The following is a 19,364-nucleotide window of genomic DNA, read 5'->3' on the forward strand; positions in this document are numbered from 1 at the left end:
GTGTTCCACTGCCACACTGAGCATCCCCACAGGGGACAGGGTTTAAATGCTCTCATCGGCACAGCCCTAGGGATGCAGCCGGCCCCTGGCACATCCTACCCCAGCTTCACTCATGGCCAGAGACCTGGCAGGCAGTGCACACACCTTCCCCTCATCCCTTTCCTTGCCACCACAGGGACCCAGATGTGCCCAGGCTCAGCAGCCACCTCCAAGCCCTCCCCAGGGCCCTGCGGACTCATCCAGCCCCTTGGCAGAGCCCTGCCTGGGCAGGGGCCCCAACCCAGGAGCAGCAGCAAGGCAGGCAGGAGGCGTGCAGGGATGCTCCAGCAGCTGCCGCCAGCATGGCTGGCGGATGCCCTTTGGCCAGCAGCAGCCAAGGTTTTTTTCCAGCCCTGGCCAGAAAAAAAAAACAACCAAGCCCCATAACAAGCTGGCTGTAGCGAAGCGGCGAGGAGGCGGCAGATAAGAGGCTGGAGCCCGTGCTGAGGCCTCACAGAGATGAAAGGCGATTGCAAGCGAGCCTCCCCATCCCCTGCGGACAAAAGAGCTCCTAAAATATTAACGAGGCCCCGTGCCGCCAGGTCCCCTGGCCCCCAACGCCGGCAGGAGCAGGCAGTACCCGAGCTGCCGGCCAAGGGGTCCCCGGGGGATGGAGGCACAGTGGGGAGCAGTGCAGGATGCTCATTAATTACCTTCTGCGCTCGGTGTTAGCAAACCTGCCCCCCGCTTCCCTCGCTACCCCAGAGAGCTGCTGCTGCTCCGACCCTGAGCCGGGGAACTGCTGCCTTCCCACCAGCTCAGCATTTAAAGAGTACATAGCAGGGGGCTGTGCTGGTGAAGGCAGCCCTTTGCTGCCATCTCAGCACCCTCCGGTACGGTCTGGTCCTGACACAGCTTGGGGTGAGCTGGGGCAGCTCACGGAGGTATTTGCACATCAGCTCCATAGTGAGGAAAGGAGCAGGGGAGGACAGGGCTTGGTTCTGCTTTTTTTGCATCTGCATGTGGCTCAGGCAGACCCCGGGCTGGGGGACAGGGTCCCTGGTGTGGGGGAGCAGGGTGTGCGATGGGAACAGCTCAGTCCTGAGTGCCACCCACCCGGCCAGCTGGCACTCACCCTGCACTCAGGACATCCATGCTGCTCCAGGGGCTGCACTTGCCTCCTGCCCAGTTCCCAGTGCAGAGGACCCTGCGCCACCGGCTGTGTCAGCTGCTCCAGCAGCTAACTGTGCCTCAGTTCCAGCCAGTCCCCATGCTCTGAGCCCACAGCACAGCCAAGCCATGCAGCCACAAGCCCAGGTCTGTCCCCAGGTGCCGAGCTTGCTGCCTCTCCTCCTCAGCCCTGGCCTCATAACTTGTGCCTGGGGAGGACAGATGCTCACAGCGTCCTGTGATACTGGCAGCCTGACCCAGCACCCTGGAGCCCCAAGGTGACTGGTGACCCAGTGGCACAACCTGAGCCCCCACAGCCGACCAGATCCATCCTGACTCTGTGGGCCAACTTGGGCAGAGTAAAGACCTTTTGTCAAAGGATGTCAGGCTTCTTTCCGTGGGGAAGGGTGATGTTTCTGCTGCTCCAAATCTGCCGCTGGGTGCTGGAAGGGAGGAGGAGCAAGATAATAACAGCTCCCAGCACTGGGTCCGGAAGCGGGTCCACACACAACCGTCAGATTGGGGGATTTGCATAGCACAGATGGCAGCCCAGGAATTTCAAAGCATCCCCCGTGCCACAGCAGCTGAACGGCTCGGTGGCCTCGTGCAGCTGCCGGAGGCAAGCTGAGCTGCCCTGGGCCGGGCAGCCAAGAGGAGGATACATGGCATGGCATAGCACGCACAGCACAGCATCTCCCTGCCCTAGGAGCGCTGCCCATGGGCCAGGGTGGGCAGCAGGCAGCCATGGGGGGGAGCAAGGGGGCCGCAGCAGCAGAGCAGGGACGTGAGGGCTCCAGTCCCTGCTGGTGAGGAGCTGCACAGAAGGGCTCCTGCAAGGACTGGAGGGCATGACATGTGAGAGACGGTGGGAGCTAAATTTACACCGCCGCGAAGCAAGCTGCCTCCAAGGAGACGTGATCACAGGCTATAAATACCTGCAAGGAAACAACGGGGACAGAGGCGGTGAATTATTCACAGGCACAAGATGGCAGGACACGGAGCAAGCCAGGCCGGGGAGGGGGGAGCTGGCGCCATGGTGGCACCCTAAGCCACAACCCATCCGTGGGGCATGCGGGCAACAGGGCCAAGCCACCCCATGTGTCAGGAACCACCAGCTCCTCAGCAGGGCTGCGAGGGCCCCAGGATGATGCACCAGCCCCAGCTGCACCCAGCCTGGTGCTGTGAAGCCCTGAGGTGCCTCATGCCAGTGGCAGATGGCTGGTGCTGGTCTGCCCAAGCCACCCCTCACGACCAGGCTGCCAGGATGGCTGCTGGAGGCCAGGGTGTGGGGCGGTGCTGGGGGTGGTGAGCAGATCCAGCATTCCCCATCCTGGTCTTGTCTCTGCAAGTGAATGCTGCAGTAAGGTGATGTCTCCTGTTCTCTGTGTGGAGCACACCATGGCCTCCCCTGTACGGCTCAGTGGGTTTCCCAGGAGGTGCTGAGCTGTCACAGCAGCAGGACAAGTGCTCCACACCTCCTAAAGACACCTTGGGGGGTGGGGATTTGGGGCACTGGAGCATCGCAGAGCGCATCTGCTCATTTAGGGAGGGGGAAGCTTGCTTTTTATAATAATAACGAACAATAATTAACAAATAATAATAACAACAGCGATAATTAACTAATAGTAACAACAACCCTAATGAAAGCAGCGTCCCACACCCGAGGCCCCCGGTGCCCGGCCCGCGCCGTCCCCGTCCCCCGGCCTCTGCTGCCACCCCCCGGCAGCGCGGCGCATCGGCGCGGCCCCCCCGCGGGCGCAGGGACGCGGGGTCCCGCCCCAGCCCGGCCCCGCTGCCGGGCGGAGGAGGGGGCGGCGATACCCCGCCCTTACTAGGGGGATATTTTCTATTTTTGGTCCTGCTGGGGGAATAATTCCTATTTTCTGCTGTATTTTTTTTTCCACCCAGATCGAGTGATGCAATGGGCTCACCAGTAGGGTGGAGGGTCGCCAGCTACTGTCCCCCAGCCCCCTCCCCCTTGTCCTCACCTCCCTCTTACCCCGGCCCCCACACGCCCAGCAGCTGGAAAGACTAAATCCGCCCCGACAAACCCCACCTAAATGATAAACGCCCCGTTCCCACGGGGGTGAGGCTGCACCCACCCCACCACCGCCGCCCCAACCCGCCCTTGCTTTCCCTGCAGTGCAGCTGCAGGGGGAGCTTCTGCCCCACGACCCCCCGGGCCCTCGAGGGGGGTGCCTGCAGCATCCCCGGGCCCTTGGCAAAGGTGCGACATCCACGCAGGGTGATACATCCCTGCTTGGAGCCGCAGCCCTGGCCTCCCCACTGCAGGCAGCTGCCCAGGAGCAGGCACCACTGCATCCCCCCTTCTCCTGGGAAACCTCCAGGCAGCAGGGATGTGACACTGACGGGCCCCTGAGGGAACTGGGGAGGGCTGCAAGCCCCAGGGCCAGCACGGGGCAGGGACTTGTGCAACCTCAGCCCCAGCCCACCAAGCAGCTCAGCAAAGGCAGCACCAGATCAGCTTCAGCCCCCCACCCAGGGAGGAGGTGGGCCCATTCTTGGTCCTTCCTGGAGAAGACCTTAAGCTTCCAGCAGCGGTACCCATAGACAGGCAGTCTCAGGGCAGGATGGATGGTTTCTCTTTGGGAACAGTTTCTGGGGTAAGTTTCTTCCCTTGTGTAAAGGCTCGGTCTGGGTCATTTCACTTCAGGGGTAGGTTTAGCTTGGGAGCCAGGAAAGGGGCATGAATTCAGCAGATGCCCTATTTATACCAGAGGTTTGAGGACTCCTGGCCTCATCACCAGCTCCTCTCCCAGCAAACAAAATTGCAGTAAGTCTCATAGGCACAGGCTGAAAGGCAGAGCTAGGAAAAAAAAATAAACAACACACCACAAAAACGCCCACAAACAAAACCCACCAAACCTAGAAACACTGGGCCATTTTTACAGCAGTTGGACAAGCAGATTTTCCCTCGGTGGCTGGACAGCCCCAGGAGACTTCCAGCTCCCCACCAGCCCGGTCCTATAATGCCAATCTATCATGGAAGCCGGTCCCATAGCCTTTGCCAGCTGCCTTCCCACAAGCGAAGCCAAGGGACCCTCTGCAGTCATCAGCTCAACTTTATGAGGAGGAAAGGACCAGGCTCCCCCATCAGTGGGCTGGATTGCCTGCGGGCCATGCCCCTCCTCCAGGCATTCAGCACACCTGCCTTCCTAGGAAGGACACAGGAGCCATGTCCAGGCAGGGGCAGGGTATTTCATCCTCCATGCCCAGCTTACAGCTGGTCTGCAAACCCATGGCAAAAGCAAAGTGGCACCTTCCCACGCCTGCAACCACTGCTCCCATGCCTTCCCCACATGCACCTCACGCCCAGACAGGTTCCATTAGCTACAACCAGAGCAGCAGCCTCGGGTTTGCATTCACCATCTAGCCAGCCCAGCGCGTTGCGATTATGCGGCCTTGGCCCATATCATCTCTGTGCAGGGCACGTGCCCTCAGCATGGGGCTCGAGGAGCTGCTGGCAGAAGGTGCTCCCAGGTCTGCCCCACCAGCTCCTCCATGGGGCTGAGCTAGGGCACCATCAACTCCCAGACACCCAGCCATGGCCACCTCTTCTCTAGAGGCGGCACCGACACAGGGGAGTCTCACAAATAAGCCTCTGAACAAGGAATATGGTTTTCCTTGTGGGTGCCTTACAGAGGCCAGTGTCTTTTGTGAGCAGAGTTACTTGACCAAGGCAAGATTTGACTCGAGAGAAGATTTTAGCATTTACATACAGAGTGTTGATGCTTACTTGTTGTACGTGATCTCAGACTACAGCATTTGAAAAGTTACCCCACAATGAACTCAAAGTCTGCCTGGCAAAAGCCTTTTCTCCAGTGAGGCATCCAACATTGAAATGGAGAAGTTCCTACAGTTTTTTCATCAGCATTTTCCAAGAAAGGATTGCAAGTTGAAACACCAAGTACTTCATGCTGGTATTTAGAGTTACAACAGGAAAAAAAATTACACAGAGCTTTACACAAGTGATAAATCCAACAGGGTCAATCCTAGTCACTAACTCAACAAGATCAACATGCAGCACATGCTGCTGACAGCTCACCAGGGACCAAGGTGCCATGTCTGGGCTATGCACGCAACCTTTATCTCTGCAGCCGAGTTGCCACTTGCACCTGCTTAGTTACAGCAAACAGCCCGAGTATGTCCAGAAGCAGGCTGTCACAACACCATCCTGCATCACCCTGCTCACCCATCTTCACCAACCGTTCTGCCCCATTCCATTTGTTTTCCTGAAGATCCGAGCTGTTATCCTGCAAGGTGTCAGCCACGGCCGATAAAAAGAAAAGGGGGTAAATCAGGGAAGCCACACACAGAATTAACAAGAGGACAGCGGATCAGACATTTCAGAGCACCCTTTCCCCAGCTGAGCAGGGTCAGGTCAACATAAGGCAGCCATGCGACAGCCAAGGCTAAGTCATAAGGTACAATGTTGTTTTTCTGGAAGCTCTGATGACAGAGTTATTTGTCTGCTCAACATGACTCACAACAGGACTGCTGAATTTCCTGGGCTGCTCCCAAGCACAGAGTGAGGACATACATGATGCCCTGCAGAACTGCAATCTTACTGAGCCCCACATTGAACTGGCAATACGAAGACCTCACAAAGAACCGCTGACGGTGTCACTGCATCAATTCACAAAGCTCTAGGTCAAGATTAAGGGAGCGGGGTCACACTCCCAAGCTGAACAAGTTTTAATAAAATGCCGAATGCTGGCTCTAGAGGAGACACAAGGCAGGGAAATCAAGTGTCCCAAGAAGCACAACTACTGAGGGTGCCTCAGGAGCTGAGCAAGGAGAGGATTTAGACACAAAACACCATTTTTAAGGGAAAGGAGGCCAGAAACTTCTGCATGACAACTCCAGGCTCATCTTTGCTCCATCAGACCAAAAAATTAATGCTCTCCCCATCTAGAACACCAACACTGGCACTTTTTCCCCCATCTTGCCACCAGCTACAGTGTCTCAAGGCCAGCTTGTTCCTCTCCCCCAGCCTGATCAGCCCAGGTGCCGCCTCCACCACTGAGAGCAGAGAACAAGACACTGCCTGCTGGAGCCGGAGCCATCTCCTGAGTCACCTCCAGCAGCCGGGGCTGGTGTGACCATGTATGCAGGTAAGAGGGAAGTTACATGCATGGTGTTCATGGCTTCAGGGCACCTCTCATCTTGGTATCACAGGAACCTGGAAAACACGCTTGGAGGAAGAGCTCACACTCCCCAGCAGCCACCGCTGAAACAGGCAAATCCCTGCAGCATGGACACAGATGACCATGCCCGTAGCTTCACACCCTGCCACCTTCCTTCATTCCATGAGCTGGTCCAAGTTTAAGACTGATTTCTGTAATGCAGTCCTGGTTACTCTGCTTTATACTCTCTTCCAGCTTTGCTCTCAGGGGAAGGTATTCCCTAACTACTCTAACATGATGCTTTTCATATTGATCTTGTAACAACAGCCTGAGAGTACACAGGTACACAGCTCCCCTTGGTCTGCTCAGCCCTCTTATCAGTACCAACTTACGAATAATATTGCATAAATCACTATTTAAAAACAAAACCCAAACCAAATAAAAAAAAAAATCCCCAAACTAGGTTTTCTTCTGAAAAAAAAAAATGTCAAAGAACAGCAAGAAAAAAGCCCTAAAAATTTTGCAGACTGTAAATCCACTGTTGTCAAGACCAAAAAGGAGGTGAAGCAAAGCAGGGTCTCACGTCAGGGCAGGGGCACCATGGCACTGCCTGCCTGCCACCAGGCTTTGGAAGCTGTTCCTTCTGTGTTTACCTTCCATTAAGAAAAAATGCTTTTCTATCATGGGCATCATACACCAGTAGTTTTCTAGGGCAGACGTTTAACAGCAATTCTTATGTCAGCTCTGACCAACGATGCTATTCCAAGTCACTCAAGTTCCCTCCATCTGACTGTCCCTGGCTGACCACTTCAGAGAAGCCCCGCTGCCCCCAAACCCTGCATCAGCACCACCTCAGCATCAACTACTTTGGATTGACAAGATCAATTTGGGATAAAAAAAGAAAAGGTTACACAAATGTAAGGACAGAGAGAACACAGTCACAGAAGTCTACTCAAGATAACCAGAGAGGTTATAGAGCCCACACCTCCCTTCAGGAAACTCTTCAGCTGGAAACAAGTGCAGATCAAGCATCACAGCTGCCCATTCTGTTCCCATCTTCGCACACACGCCTGTATTTTGGTCAACTGTTGGAGTTGGAGAAAGAACAGCATCCAGGTGGACTTCCAGTGCTGATAAACATGGTTTCTCTCAGGCAGGCAGGGCAGAGCTGAGAACACTAGGGCGTGTGGTGACCAAATGAACTCAAGTTCCCAGCTTATTCAAAACACCCACTTGCATCTAAACCCTGTGACATCGTCTTCCAACACAATCCTGCACAATTCCATTCTGAACCTGCTCTGCAGGCTCAGTGGCCATCTACAAGAAGCTTGACACCAGCAAAAGCCTTCATCAATGGGAGCTGACCGACTTCACCACAGCTGGGAGCAAGGAAGAAGCACATACAGCTGAGCAACCTGCCAATAAAGCTCTCACCTAGCAACTGGGCAAGAGATTTATCCTTAAGACTAGTATTCATTATAAATACATTTATTCATGAAAGGACAAGAACTGTAAATACATCCAATCCCCACTCAACCCGAGATGTTTTGACTTTTGAACTGTATGTCAAAGAATTGAATACTGCCACACAGGAAGGGGACACCAAGAAGCCACAAGGGCAAGTCCTGAGTTGTGGGAACCCCCGAGCAGCCAAGATGGCTCTGGCCTCCCCCAATGCCACACGTGCCTTCTGCTCTTGCACCAGAGCTGACCCCAGCTTTGCAGAACAGCAAGACCATGGAATCAAGAACACAGGTGCTGGCAGTAGCACTATGGAATCAGCACACCAATAAGCCTGCTATTAAGTCACAACTTCCAACAAGCAGGATGACAGCTGTGGGCTTGGTGAGAGCACACGCATTTCTGCACCAAAAAGTAGGCAGAAGACCACCAAGGCCACACAACAGTGCCTGCAATGCACCACCCACGTTCTGAGAGGAAGCCAGGCTTTGCAGGAAGTTAAAAAAACAAGATGAAGGTGACTGGAGACAGCTGAGCTGAGGACAGCACAGAACTGGATCATCAGGGAGAAGGAAGACAGTAGCCACGAGGAAAGAAAACAAAACCAGCCAAAACCAATAATTTAAATGTGTAAAAGGCACAGGTAAAGCAAAAAAAAGCAATCAAGCCACAGTAAGTTTAAGGGAATTATTTAATGGTGATGAAATTGAACACATTACAACAGTACAGGTAGTGTTAGCATAGACCTAGTCACACACACTTCCAGGTGAGGGCAGGGAGGCAAGGGCTGCAGGAATCCCTCCTGAAGCCTCGCTGTTACTCATGCAGGGGCTGGTCTCCACACATCCAGAAAGCTGGACAGCAGGTTTTGTCCCCATTTTCAACCCTCTATCAGATGCCCTCAATGCACCTCTTGTCCCTGTGCATTTCCTGTAGGAAAACAGCTTCTGCCAACCCCCAAAACAACTACAGCTTCCAACTCTGATCACAGACCTGCTCTAAGTCTACACAAAGGAGCCAAGGAATGGAAGGAAACAATAACGGGGGGGGGGATGAAATTATTTTCTAGTTATCTGTAGAAAACAGAGGTAGGCTTCCCCAACGCTGAAAGGATGAGAGTGAACCGCTCCAAGGTTATTTGTAGAGGACAGCCTTCCTTCTACTCAAGTATACAGTGGGGCTTTTATTCTTGCTGGCAGCAGCTTCCAAGCCCTGCCTGGGCAAGCAGGCATGCCTGGAGCCTGAGCTTGAGCCCAGGGCTCCTCCACCTAGTGTGGACATGCTGAGCACCCTCAGAGATGTTTTGTTGTTATCCTGGCTCATTAGAGCAAGGTGACATATCAGTAAGTTTTAACTGCTTTGAGCAGTCGTTTTCTCCTGCACCTCCCACACGCCCAGGGCTCCTGCCATGCACTCCCCAGCAAGAGCTGCTCAGGGCACAAGGAAATCCCTCTAACTGGGCAAAGCACTTCCCATCATCCTTCCTTTAGGCTTCTGATCTTCTACTGTACATCAGAACTGGGAACAAGAACAGCTCCAGAGCTGTTTTGCTGCTGTGAATAGCAAGATGACTAAGACTGTCAGAAAATACAGCCAGGCATTTCTGTCAGCAACTGCAGCTACTAAAAGCTACGAAAGCCTTGGGCCTTCAGTGGCAAGGGACAGGCTATGGTTTGCTTTACTGAGCACACTAGGGACATAAGATCGTATCTAGCTTAGTCCCACTGTTTTTTCCACATCATTCAATGTGTGCAGAGCGAACAGAAGAGTCTATAGACACTTCAGTAGGCAGCCAGCTTGAAAGCATTCGTACAGCAAGGTAGTAATACAAAAGAAAAAGGAAAAAACACAATTAAACAAAAAAATAAGTCACTCTTGCACTGCCAAAAAGCTATCAAAGAAAAGTAGCAGCACACTCCAAGCAATCAGGTCACCACTACTGATCAGAATCGGCTCCACCCGTCTGTAGGTCCAGGGATGTCAGACTGAGCCACAGTAACATCTAACTGGCAACACCTGCACACCCCTGAGTGGCTATTCAGTACTGAGCTAGAGGAGTTTCTGAAACACATTGGATCATGTTCTCTTGTATGCAAGCACAGCACAGATACACAAGCTCCCCCTGAAAACCTGGGTTACAGGCAATGCACAATACAGTAGGTGCATGTACCGTTCAGTAATGCCAGCTGCTCAGTGGAGGCAGTGGTCATAGAACAGTTACAGGTTGCACGGCTCACTGAACTTGGAGTTATTTGTCCTCTGGTTCACTCTGCATTGGATGGGTGCTGATGAACACAAGTAACATATCCGAGCACAGCATTTCAGCTTTACAGCACTGCCAGAGCTGGAGGAATCTAAGCAGTCCAGCATTTTTTATGTATGTGGTTTTTGTTTTTTTGGTTTTTTTTTTTTTTTTGACTAAAACACATTTGCTTAGCACATGACATGAAAAAAAAAAGGGGGGGGGGGGAAATTGCAGGTACAAGCTGTATCCATAAAAGTCCCAGTGCAAAGAAAGCCATGCGAAGTGGTTACTTTTTTTTTTTCTCCTTTTACTTGATTTAATACTTTTAAGTTAAGACAGGGACTGAAAAAAATTCACGACCTGACAAAGCTCAGAGTTCCTAGAAAGACAACAATCAGAGCCCCTGGCTTCTTGTGCTGTTTTACATTAGAGCATGCACAATACACAGTTTCAAAAGAACAAGTTTCTAGTCCCCAAAAAAGGCTAAGCTGGAGCAGGTTTTAAGTTAAAACCTAGAAACAAAGGTTCCTTCATCTAATTCACAGTACAACCCTCAACAACAAAGAGTCAACTCACAAGGGACAGCATATGTACTCCCTACTTAAAGATCTCCAGACTTGCTTTTATTATGCCACAACTTTTTGTCACACCATCAGCAAGGAAGTCTGAACTGTTTACAAACACTTCACTGCAAGAATGAGAATCATCCCAACACAGGCAGGTGTGTTAACGTATCACCCAAACTGAAGCTGTTGCAACATTCAGGACTCTACTGTTTCAATTCACATATGGCTGTATTGCCCCTGTCACCTAGCGCACCCAACTTCTGCCCCACCAGAAAGGACAAACACCACGCACCCTCAACCTCCACATGTGTCACTGCTCCTTTTTCTCTCTCCTGTACAGACCCTTCAATCTCTTCCAGTAACTACCAATGCCACAACCAAGCCAAGTATGCCGCAAAAACAATTCTCAGGCAGCTCACCTGTAAAGCAATTAAGGGGAATCCCTCCCCACCTCCAAAAAAGCATGCTGCAAGGTTTGCAATCATTCCAACCCACCCTCCCTGTCCTCAGAGCAAGTACGTGGTTACCCCACTGCAAAACGCAGGAGGCCAATTCCACCATCACTGATGCACGTTGTCTCCCTTGGTCACACAGGGTCTAGCAGGAGTGTCAGCCTGTGCGTTAGAAAGCTTAGAAGGTAAGGCCAGACGTGGTTAAAGGTTAACACAAAGCCAGGATACACAAGCAGCCACTAGCTTACACTCTAGTTTGAGCAACGCAACAAGCTTTTATCCCAGGGCTACACAGTGCTTTCTAAACCAGGAAGAACACCAACACCTTGTGGAATGAGAGTGCCAAGAGCTCAGGATGACCCAATACCCAGGCCCATACTCCTGCCCACCATGTCACTCCCCCTCCCCCGTACCCGTCATCCCTGCATTGGCACTCAGCCAGGAAACACCCCCACGTGCTCCATTTCAAGTGAAGCTCTGCTCCACTGCTTTAGAGCTGCTTCTTCCCCAACCAGCAGTGTCACCCTGCTAGAGCAGGGGTCTTCGTGCCTGCTGGAGATGCACACATACCTGGCTTTCGCCTATAGCTTGCTGCAAGAGGACTCCAAGAAACACTGCTAACATTTACATCCAGCGGTGCATACACAAGGACATTGAGAGATGAGACAAGTGGAACAAATTTAGACCAAAAGCAGTGGACATTTATTCCTCATTTGTGCAAGAGTGTAAAGATGCATTTGAAAATGGATGGGACAGACCCCTGTGGCTGGAAAGCTGGAGGCTACAGCCTCTCCTTCGGATGGCTTTGTTTACGATTCTACTAAGAGGAGATAAACTTGTAGACTCACCTATTGTCACACCAAGGATGCTGGCAAATACACTTGTATACAAAGAAAAGTTTCAAACTACATTTTTTCACTAGATTCAAGTGAAGACTTTGTTCAAAAAAGACACATACAAGTACAATTTAAAACTGTATGAACATTTGCAAATGTTTAGTGCAAAGTAATTATGTAAAAGCTACATTTTATGAAAGTTTGTGCTGATGTGTTTGGTAGGTTGTTTGTTGTTGGTTTGTTTTTTTTTTACCCTTTTACATCCATTATTTTAGTTACATAAGGTTTCACTTACCTACAGTACATATGCATTGTGTTAGGTCCCATGCAAGTGGGAGTAATACCATTAGGCTTTGTAAAATATCACTCAAGATTCTCATTTAGTAAACTGCTTATTTGGTTTAACAGTCAAGTTCCTGGCACACCACACATCCTGATTTCATGTAAGTGCTTAAGCTTACGTTTGTCCTGTTCAGGTGCATAGCCTTGTGTGATGCAAACCAAACTGCTTCATGACTTCCAAATGCAACCATTCATGAACGCAAAAGTCTTAGAGAAATCCACCATTAGTTTTAGCCTGTAACAAATTGCTCTTAAAATTAAAAGCCTATTCACACAAAGTTATATGTAATGACTGTAGTAATCAGTTTATTACACAGATTAATCATTCTTGAACGTACAAGCTCCAGGGGAGCAGCTGGGTCTTTAAATACACACAAGTTTTCTGTCAAATGGATTTTTACCCTTACATCCAGAAAGACCTAAGCAGTTAAAAAACTTAAGAAAAATAAGAGCTATTAGCTATGTATTAACTGAGAAACCACATACAAACCAAAAGAAGTATGAAGGAAGGGAGAGTTGAAACAAATCAACATCACTTGATGCACTAATAGCTCCAATCCATTTATATGTTGACCGGTTCAACTTAGACCTTAAACACAGGATGTGGGTACAGTTTCTCTCATTGGTCATAACATTTACCTAAGGTGTAGGTCCTTCAGAATAAAATGAATACAGAAACAGCTTCAAGTTCTTCACCTTGCTTTTCATAACTGTTATGAGTTTAAAAGGATTCCACTTAAAATCCTTCATGGATCACCACCACTGTCCCTAGAACTATGAAATCCACTCTAACTCTCCCATTCACATTTTATTACCCAATTTAAATCAACAAGGAATGCTTTTAGGCTCACAAAGTTATGACTGAAGAACCAGCTTTTCACACACACACTTCTCTGCTAGGAGTCAATGTTGGTACGGGGAAATACAGTATTTCTATTTTGTTGTTCCAAGTATGTACAACACGCAGCACTGCTGTATCAGGTAAACATGTGCACAGGGGAAGATGAGGCGTGGGCTCATAGAAAGCAGTCAAATGGAAATCAAAAGGACTTTCTCTTTCAGAGTTCCCCTATCTTTATTTGTAGAGGTTATCCAATAATTTCTTTAATTACATCGCATACTTCTGAGTCCATTCCCGAGCTATTCTGTTGTACCTGTATGTATAAAAAGAGGATTTACTTAACATAGCATCTGAACAGTATTTCATCTCCAGCAGCCTAGTCTACACATGGCATGAACTTACACTCTGTCCAGTAGTAACATGAGTATGTAAAATTTAAGAGCAAACTGAAATTTCAGGCAATCAGAGGAAAGTAGAAAGCCCACAGTTATTCATGGAAAAGTAGTTAACTAGTTGTATTTACAACAGTAATAGATCTTTGTGATTCAAACCACAAAACAGAGCTAGAACAGGTCTGAGGGAAAAGTATTTTCAGGAAGTTTTACCTGCACCTCCCCCTGCCCCCAGCTGCTGCATCCCTGAGAAAACTATTACTGCAGGTTTTCATTTTGGTATTCTTGAAAAGAAAACAGATTAATACATCCCTCCCACCTCATTACTCTTGTTCCCTTAGAAAGTTTAGTATACCTGTTATCTACCAGGCTGCCAAACCCTGATACAGACTTCTTGTTTCTTGCTACACATTGCATTTGGCTATTTCTATGACTATCAGGGCACAACTATTTCTCCACCAGGATTTTTTTTATTCTGAAGGCACAATATGCTGTTTCCCAAGCCACCTGCAGCTTTTGCACCCAAATACCCTTTATAGTCAGAGCCACTGCTAGAGGAAGCTCAGGATACTTATGTAAAACAAAGCAGTCGTGACTAATAGTACTGTTAAAAGCTTATTTCTGACAACAGAAGGCAAGTTGTTCTTATTCTACAGAACTTGTAGAAAAAAAGCGTAAGACACGTAGCAAGAAGTTCCCTAGTTATATATACCAACTAGGTTCTCGTGCTGGAATTTAGTCTGTAGATAGTGTTCTTTAGCTTGAAGAAACTGACAATCCACTTGCCTTCACGCCACTGTCCAGAGTCTACTCAAGAAGCAAATCCAGTTACGTTTAAGCACAAACTTTCCCTATTTTGTGGAACAGTCAACGTTAGCTGCGTTTTGAAATACGTACTGCTACTCTTGCAGCTCTCATTAAAAGCAGGATGCATGAACTTCTCTAACACTGCTTCTCAAGTATGCAAGAGTATGTAGAGTAAGCAAGTTTGTGGATCATTTTCCCTTCCTATCTTGTTCTCATCAGATGACCATGTAGCTTCAGAAATTAACACTACTGATCAGATCTGGAAGGGAACAGCAAGGTAGAAAAGTGTTTACAACGGTCATTAAGCTGTTGCTTTTAAAGTGCTCATTAGCACTACAGTTCTCTCTGGTCTTGCTGTTTACTTCATAGAAGCCTGAAGTCCTCCCACCCCACCTCTACACCACTTGTTCTTCCCTCAAATGAAGGGGGTATTTTTGTTATTTCTTTCCTTGTATGATCCATCACCAACAGCTAGTATGGCAATGTTCTCCCAACTAGAGTAACTTGTTCTCCCTCTGCTGGTTATGTCGAATTAAAGCAGGCAGTGAAGGCTCCGAAGAGCTGGTCACATTCAACTTAAAGAGCTCCTTATGAAACAAATTCGCTTTGTTCACTTCACATTTTCATTAAATCAAGCAAACATGGAATTAACAGCTACAACGCTAACGAAAGACCATTGTATGGAATGAAAATGCAGTAATAAAATCACAGATGTACAAGGCTTCTACATCCTTCACTTCTACTGGCATATATACCTTTTTCCTACAACAATGCAGTGCTGTTAAGATAGTGATATTACAGAACCCAGGAAAAGAAATCTGTAAAAAGACCAGAGCGAAAAAGGCAAATCAAACTCCACACTTTTCCAAGAAGCAGGTCCTTTTCACCTCCCCTTTACTATTTAAGTGTGGATTCTGCCCTGTCAGGAATGGTCGAAGTTTTTTGGCTTCCATACTCACTTTTCTCTATCTGTTTTGTAGATCCGTGCAATCTCAGGCACTAATGGATCATCTGGATTGGGATCACACAACAGAGAACAGATGGACAAAAGTACTAGGGAGAGAAAAAAAATTGAATTAGAGTTTAAGTGCAGCTGAAGACACCCACAGAAGTCAGCCCGCACACTTGCTTCCCCTCTAGCCATTAGTATTAGCATCAATTTAAAAAAAAAAAAAATGCCAAGGAGCAGCAATCCCACATACTTCAGCCAAGTGATTTTGAACAGAAATCCTTACCATTTAGTAACGCAACTTTGCATGACTACCCATTGTGATATTTAAAAACTTGTTATCTCCTGGATAGCTGTATCTGATTACTGCCTTAAATCATAAGGCAGAAGTGTTGTCTGAAATAGTACCCAAAAGCCTTCTCAGAAAACATCCTTGATTTTGCACTTGAAATTCAGCTTTTCCCTAAACTGGACAGCCTCATTGTTAATTACTTGCAGAAGCACTCATAAGTAGTCAAACAGCAGACAGGTCCAACTGAGATGAAGGAAGCACAAGCTGCTCAGTTACTTAAGAACCGTTTTTAAAAATGCTAGTCTTGCAGAGAATTAAGAGGTTTTATCCAATTATTTTTTGAGCATAAGGAAGGTTGAGATGGATTAAATGTAGAATAGTACTCACAATGAATCAAGAAAGAATAGCTTACTGCACTTATACCAACCACAAGGCCCCAAACTTTAAAGTTTCACTATAAATATATACTGTATATATTCCAGAAGCCACATCCCGCTCATATGATGCCACTCGGCATAGCATCAACCTTTGTCCATATAAGGAGTCAGGAGGCTGCCTGCAAAGCTACAAATAGCACATGCACATTCCTACGTTCACACCAAAGTAGAAGAGATGAGAAGGCACTAAGTAATAAGCAAAGCACATTGGGACAACACTACATGAGGTATGTCAGGGGCATCTTGCCCCCCCCACCCCCTCCCAAGAAATGCTAAACATTCCTTTCTATTGCTTTCTCTCAGCCTGTTTTAATCAAACAGCGCCACTCCATATGTCCCTTCGCCAATGGCAGCAACAGCAGAGTTGTCACAGTGCATCCTCCAAGCAAGTTGGAGATGACAGCAGTTGCAAGTCTGAAAGCACTAAACACAAATCTGTTCAAACTTCCATCGGTTGCTACTGTGCTGTGGAGCAGGCGGCAGAGCTACCACACCAAAAAGACAGCAGCTGAAAAACAAAAGAGAACAGCATGCCTTCCGAAACCCTCTTTTGATGTTAAGATAGGTTAAAACAGAGGCCACAAAACAAAGAACAGCTAGATCAAGCCAAAGAGAAGCAGGTGAACAGATCTGATAATACACTGGAATTGCAGAGGATTTTTGAAGCGGGACAAAAGTAAAAACTTTACTAGGTGTTAACTGAGCTAGTGGCTCCATGATGAGAGCACCAAGCAGCAAGAAACCCAGTTAGCTCAGTTTTCCTACCTACTTCTGTAGACCTTTCACTAATGAATTATCAGTTTCAAGTTAAAAGCTCCTAGAGCAGGTTTAGTAATAAAATGTTCTTGATTTAAGTGAACATATTTCTTGTTCCAGAGTAAAGAACAACCTCTTCCTCCCTCTCCTGATTTTCTACTTAGACTTGTGAAGGAGTTAAGAGCTTAATTATTCTCTACCATCAACTGACACTCAGACCATTTATTCACCCACCTTTCAGAATACAGCTTCAGAGCATGAAGACTTTGATTTCCTGCAGGTGGCACACAGACCACTAGTCCTGAACTGCTGTCCCTTTGCAAGGGACACAGCAGGTTTATTTAGTACCTGTAGGGCTTTCCAACAGCTTCAGCACTTTTTTCCCCCACCATGTACACCAAGTAAAACTCACATTAGTGTTCACTAATGGGAGTGTCTCTGCCACCTCACACCCAGCTAGTGCCAGTCCATTTAGCTTTAAAACAGTAATTTCTCCAGCTATTTTCCTGTAGTTTGTTTCTTTATATTCTGACTCCACTGGTGTCTTCAGGTGGTAGGGATGAGTAGAATAGATAACATCTGTCCCCTTCCTTTAACAGAAGCCACAGGAAACTCAAAGTTTTCTGGTCAGCTATTATAACTACTCCTTCAAGTTTTATCTTAACACAGTTCTTTAACCAAGGACTTACCTTAACAAGATAGCTCAGTCTTTGTCAGCAGAACCAAGCTGCTGGTTTGCCCAGTTCCCTCTGCCTACCTTCTCCAACCACCATAATGACCCCAACACTCAGGGTCCTCGGTGCAAGTTCCTTCTTGCACACATCGCATCAACCTTGCAAAACCATCACCATCTGCTCTAAGCACCAGACAAAGGTGGTGTTCAGCTGCTGGTCAGCATGGGCACCAGGATAACCAGGGTGTTGCAGAGCAACATCAGCCAGCCTGACACTGCCCTCAAGTCAGTTTTGTCTGGCAAGATGCAGGTCTGCTTTGAACAGGACCTCCTTTGCTGAAAGGGAGAGTTAACCTCTGTCCCAGTCCAGGAGTTTTAGTTCTTGGTTTACAGGCTATCAACACAAGTGTATCATTGCTACTTGCTGGCCATTAAAAAAAAAAAATCACATGCCACTAATACTCTTTACTAAAAATGGGCTGTGGTTTGTTATAACTCAATCTTCACATGCTGAATTATGTCAAACTAGCCACTTGAAACAAATTTCTAGATTTCATTCCTCAGCAGTTCACTACTTTTGTAAGCATCACTCCAAAAACACTGAATTAAAGTGAACACAATGACTCTGCTTCAAGCCGTACTGCCACATTCAGCTGCTTTGTTTTATTTTTGTAATTCTTCATTAATCAAAACTATTCTCCATTATGCTTGCTCTTGCTGGTAACTTCACATCTTTCCCTTTTTAGCTGTATAGCCTCAGCAGGAAAAACATGAACTCAGTTACCTAAACTGGTTTAATTTTAATAGCCTGCTGAACCCAGTTATTTGTCCAAAAATAAATTCAGGAAGTTTGTCTCTTGAGGTTTTCCACCAAAAGATTGCATATACGCACATGTTTTAGAGCAACCAACATAACCAGTCTCCAGACCACTACAACACACCCCTTGGAAAAAGGTACCTTCTCATAAAGTTTAAAGAGCCAAGCACATGAGGGAAGAGGAAGTAATCCTTTAAAAGGTCAGTTGTGTATAGTCCTTTGATGCATCAGAGTAACTAATTAAACCAATAATGTGGGGTGCAGAGAGAATCACCAGACCACCTTCTTCTGCAATCAAGTGTTATTGCAATAAGTTTCATAGCAAAGCCTTGATATTTACTAATCAAATGACAACCACATTAGAAGACAAAATAGTTCACAAAAAATCAAGTTCTGTAGTCACAGAATCAGGTTGGATAACTACACAAGACAGGTAAGTGACATTGTTTTGCACCTTGTTCTCATCCTGCATGACAAAAGCCGAAGCTGCTCTAGTGGTATCTGACAGCACCCCTTCTTGAGTCTTTCACTAAAAGAGATATAGTAGTACCAGTGTGTACTCTTCAGAATTTAAGTTTGGATTTTTGTCAGTAAAAGCAAAATAGATGAATTTTACTTCCCATTGATTCAAGGGGTTCACGTACAGTTTTTTCCTCATATCTTCAGTTAAAGCAGTCTAGTCTGCAACAAAACATTAAGCAACTTAAAACACTGTCAAACTCCCTTTCATTCAAAAATTGTTTTTTCTTTAGTTTCAGCAACTACGCAGCCTACTTAACTCCAATACTTCAACTGTGATCCCCATCTACCTCCTGCAGACAACAAAATCAACTTATCCTATAGCAGGCTTCCTACTGCTGTGGACCAGCATGGACCAAGTACTTTACAACGACCAAGGAACTGGGTGAACCAAACTTATCAAGCAAAAGTGTTTCTACAAGTTTAGCTTCCCCATAGAGCAGTGATACAAATGCATTCTCATCAAGCAGAACGATCACTTAACACTTAAAATTAAGAATACTCCAGCAACATACTCTTTGAAGCAAAATGAAGTCTACCAGTGTAACAGAGCACAAGTCTGCTTCCGCTGCAAGACTTCCTTTTGCAGAGCTCATACCACCTCAAAATACAAGGACAATCTTTTGAGGCTCCTCCATACAGAGCATCATGTAATTTACAGCTGTCAACAAGTTTAGCTACAG

At 47.5% G+C, this 19,364-nt stretch overlaps 1 protein-coding gene across 2 annotated transcripts in view; it reads right to left on the reverse strand.

Moving 5' to 3' along the window:
* Positions 1-12,079: 12,079 nt before the first annotated feature.
* The window catches only part of UBE2D2 (ubiquitin conjugating enzyme E2 D2), a 29,740-nt gene continuing 22,455 nt past the window's right edge, over positions 12,080-19,364 (reverse strand). Inside the window, exons 6-7 of one of the 2 annotated variants that reach the window (XM_056348720.1) lie at positions 15,198-15,291; positions 12,080-13,352 (exon numbers count right to left, since the gene is read on the reverse strand). In XM_056348720.1, coding sequence (XP_056204695.1) covers positions 13,307-13,352; positions 15,198-15,291 — 140 coding nt within the window. In that variant the 3' untranslated portion in view covers positions 12,080-13,306. The other variant, XM_056348721.1, reaches the window with a different exon arrangement.

Source organism: Falco biarmicus, chromosome 8 (assembly GCF_023638135.1).
Source record: "Falco biarmicus isolate bFalBia1 chromosome 8, bFalBia1.pri, whole genome shotgun sequence".
NCBI lineage: Eukaryota > Metazoa > Chordata > Aves > Falconiformes > Falconidae > Falco > Falco biarmicus.